This window comes from Aegilops tauschii, chromosome 1 (genome assembly GCF_002575655.3).
Source record: "Aegilops tauschii subsp. strangulata cultivar AL8/78 chromosome 1, Aet v6.0, whole genome shotgun sequence".
Classification (NCBI taxonomy): domain Eukaryota; kingdom Viridiplantae; phylum Streptophyta; class Magnoliopsida; order Poales; family Poaceae; genus Aegilops; species Aegilops tauschii.
In genome coordinates this window covers 262217270-262220562 of record NC_053035.3, presented here as the reverse complement: position 1 = coordinate 262220562, position 3293 = coordinate 262217270, and the positions used below count along the sequence as shown (strand labels likewise).

General features: G+C 43.7%; 1 protein-coding gene across 1 annotated transcript; it reads left to right on the top strand.

Moving 5' to 3' along the window:
• Positions 1 to 697: 697 nt before the first annotated feature.
• Positions 698 to 1399, top strand: LOC109736096 (amino acid permease 6-like). Its single transcript, XM_020295318.1, has 2 exons — positions 698 to 850; positions 1118 to 1399. The coding sequence occupies exons 1-2, from the start codon at positions 698 to 700 to the stop codon at positions 1397 to 1399; spliced, it is 435 nt and encodes a 144-aa protein (XP_020150907.1).
• Positions 1400 to 3293: the final 1894 nt, after the last annotated feature.

The window sequence follows — 3293 nt, the reverse complement described above, 5'->3', positions numbered from 1 at the left end:
GAATAAGAAAGAGAACTTAGATAGACATTTATACAATGCTCATTTAACCTGTGAAGGACAAAAATATGCCATCATAACTCAGTGTCGAACTAAACCAAATAAGAAGGGAGTTTGCTGGCCCAAAGAGCAATAACCAATACATTTTCTGTTGGGAAATGTTTCACCCTGAAATACAATCTGAAGTAATCATTTTCATAGGATAAAACTTTGGCCATACTGTACTATAGATAAAAATTCTAATGTATGAAATTACACACACAAACAAATAAAATATACTTGGTTGTACTTGAATTTTGTGTTGTTATCCCTCCTTTTTCATATATCTAAACTGTGATCGACTCCGTTATAAACACTGAAGCAGTGTACAAAGCTACTACCTTCGTCTCAAAATGTAAGACGTTTTTGTAGTCTAGTTTATCTACAATAACACCTTATATTTTGAGATGAAATTAGTATCACTGAAGCAGTATATAAAGCAACCACATTGCTATTCCGTTTCCCTGAAGTGTATTTTAAACCACAACTTAGTTCTGTACTTTTTGTCAGGAAATATCCACCCGGTGAATTTTCTTTATATTTGCATAATAACATCTATCCTCTAAATATTCGGAGTAATACATCTTGCCCAGTTTCGCCATGTGGAGGCCCTCTTGTAAGGTCAAGATCCCTACAAGATCAAAATGGTAGAAGGTCCGGCATGCTGGCGCTGCCGTGGACCGTGGCACAGATGGGCTGGGTCCTCGACCCCATCGTCCTCATGGGTTGCACCTACGTGACATACTACACCGCCGTCATCCTCTCCAACTGCTACCCCTCGCCAGAGCCGTCCATGGCAAATGGAACTAAACCTGTACATGGTTGCCTTCCGCTACTGCATGGGTAACAAATAATCCTCAAATTAACTTCTCTTGCCATGTATAGAAGGACGTTGTCAGGATGCATGCGTGTCCATGGTTAGGCAGAATAAATGGGTATTACAGTCTTGATCATGTCCATGTAGGGCCTAGAGATCAAGGTGTAGCTGTGTGTGGCATTGATTCTCTATGGTGCAATAGTGGGTTACAGGATCATGTAAGCACAATCAGTTTCACTACTTAAGCATGTTTGGCTTCTGAAGGTATGTAAATATTTTGTTCACAAAAGTAATGAGACTGAAAGAAGTTCCTTGCCTCGAGAGGGTAGGTCTGTGGTGCTCAGCAACTGCCGCCATTACAAGGGCCATGACGTGAACTGCTGCCAGGATGGTAGGATGTACCTAGTGTTGTTCAGCCTCGCCAAGGTCGTCCTTTCGCAGTTGCCGGGCCTGGAGAAGGTCACCTCCGTCTCCATAGTAGCCGCCGTCAAGTCCTTCACCTACTCGTTCGTCATGCTCTTCCTGAGTGTCACGACCTGCGCATAAGGAGAGGCCGGCGGCGGCGCGCGGTCACGTGGGTCGGCCGGTCCACAAGCGAAGGAGCGGCGGGCGATGACCTCTCCACAAGGAGAGGCCGCCGGCAGCGGCGGCAGCGGAGGCCGACGTGGATCGGTGGCGGTGGCCCGTGTGGCGTGGGTTGGTAGTAGCCTGGTAGGGCGTCGCCGGAAGCCGCGGTGGCGTGTGCAAACGATGGCGGCGGCGGCGACGACGCAGGCAAACGATGGCGGTGACGGTGGCGTGAGATTTTTTTGCCCAAAGTTTTTTCTTTGCGGGACATTTGGCGCTGAGCGGTTGCGGACGCAGGACGGGGATATTTCTTCACCCGGTGGAGCATGGTCAGCCTGCGGTAATTGCTAAGTGCACGCCATCTCAACATTAGATTAATCCTGACGGTTAAGATTTACTTAAAAGGGATAATCGGATGGTGCTAATCTAGCTGTGTACGTTTCCTGGGGTGTCCTTAAGAAAGAAAAAGTTTGATTGTTTATTAGTAGTAGAGATTAGCAAGTGGATGAGGATCCATAAACTTTTAGCAAGCGAAGATGCAAGCAAAAGGAAGGCACATGGTAACACAAGCAAACAAAAGATCGAATGAAAGAAGGGCGAAGAAAAGGCAAAGGTTTTCGAAAATCGTTTTAGAAGTGGGGGAGAGGAAAACGAGAGGCGAATGGCAAATAATGTAATGCGAGGGAGAAGAGTTTATGATGGATACTTGGTATGTCTTGACTTGAGCCTAGATCTCCCAGGCAACGGCGCCAGAAATTCTTCTTGCTACCTCTTGAGCATGTGTTGGTTTTCCCTTGAAGAGGAAAGGGTGATGCAACAAAGTAGTGTAAGTATTTCCCTCAGTTTTTGAGAACCGAGGTATCAATCCAGTAGGAGATAACATGCAAGTCACCTAGTACCTGCACAAACAATCAAGAACCTTGCAACCAACGCGATAAAGGGGTTGTCAATCCCTTGACGATCACTCACAAAAGTGAGATCTAATAAAGATAGTAAGATAAATATTTTTGGTATTTTGTTGTATAGATTGGAAAGTAAAGATTGCAAAATAAAATAAATAGGAAACTAGAATTGTAGATCGGAAACTTATATGATGTAAAATAGACCCGGGGGCCATAGGTTTCACTAGTGGCTTCTCTCTAGATAGCATGTATTACGGTGGGTGAACAAATTACTGCCAAGCAATTGATAGAAAAGTGCATAATTATGAGAATATCAAGGCAATGATTATGAATATAGGCATCACATCCGTGTCAAGTAGACCGAAACGATTCTGCATCTACTACTATTACTCCACACATCGACCGCTATCCAGCATGCATCTAGAGTATTAAGTTCATAAGAATAGAGTAACACATTAAGCAAGATGACATGATGTAGAGGGATAAACTCAAGCAATATGATATAAACCCCATCTTTTTATCCTCGATGGCAACAATACAATTCGTGCCTTGCTGCCCCTACTGTCACTAGGAAAGGACACCGCAATATTGAACCCAAAGCTAAGCACTTCTCCCATTGTAAGAAAGATCAATCCAGTAGGCCAAACTAAACCGATAATTCAAAGATACTTGCAAAGATATCAAATCATGCATATAAGAATTCAGAGAAGAACCAAATATTATTCATAGATAAACTTGATCATAAATCCACAATTCACCGGATCTCGGCAAACACACCGCAAAAGAATATTACATTGAATAGATCTCCAAGAACATCGAGGAGAACTTTGTATTGAGAACCAAAGAGAGAAAAGAAGCCATCTAGCTAATAACTATGGACCCCAAGGTCTGTGGTAAACTACTCACACATCATCGGAGAGGCTATGGTGTTGATGTAGAAGCCCTTCGTGATTGATTCCCCCTCCGACAGA

What these genes read in the sequence shown, in the direction of transcription:
- LOC109736096 (XM_020295318.1), top strand. Translation starts at nt 698, where the DNA reads ATGCTGGCGCTGCCGTGGACCGTGGCACAGATGGGCTGGGTCCTCGAC. An exon ending in TGGCAAATGGAACTAAACCT is followed by an intron (nt 851 to 1,117) that starts GTACATGGTTGC and finishes TGGCTTCTGAAG; the next exon opens with GTATGTAAATATTTTGTTCA.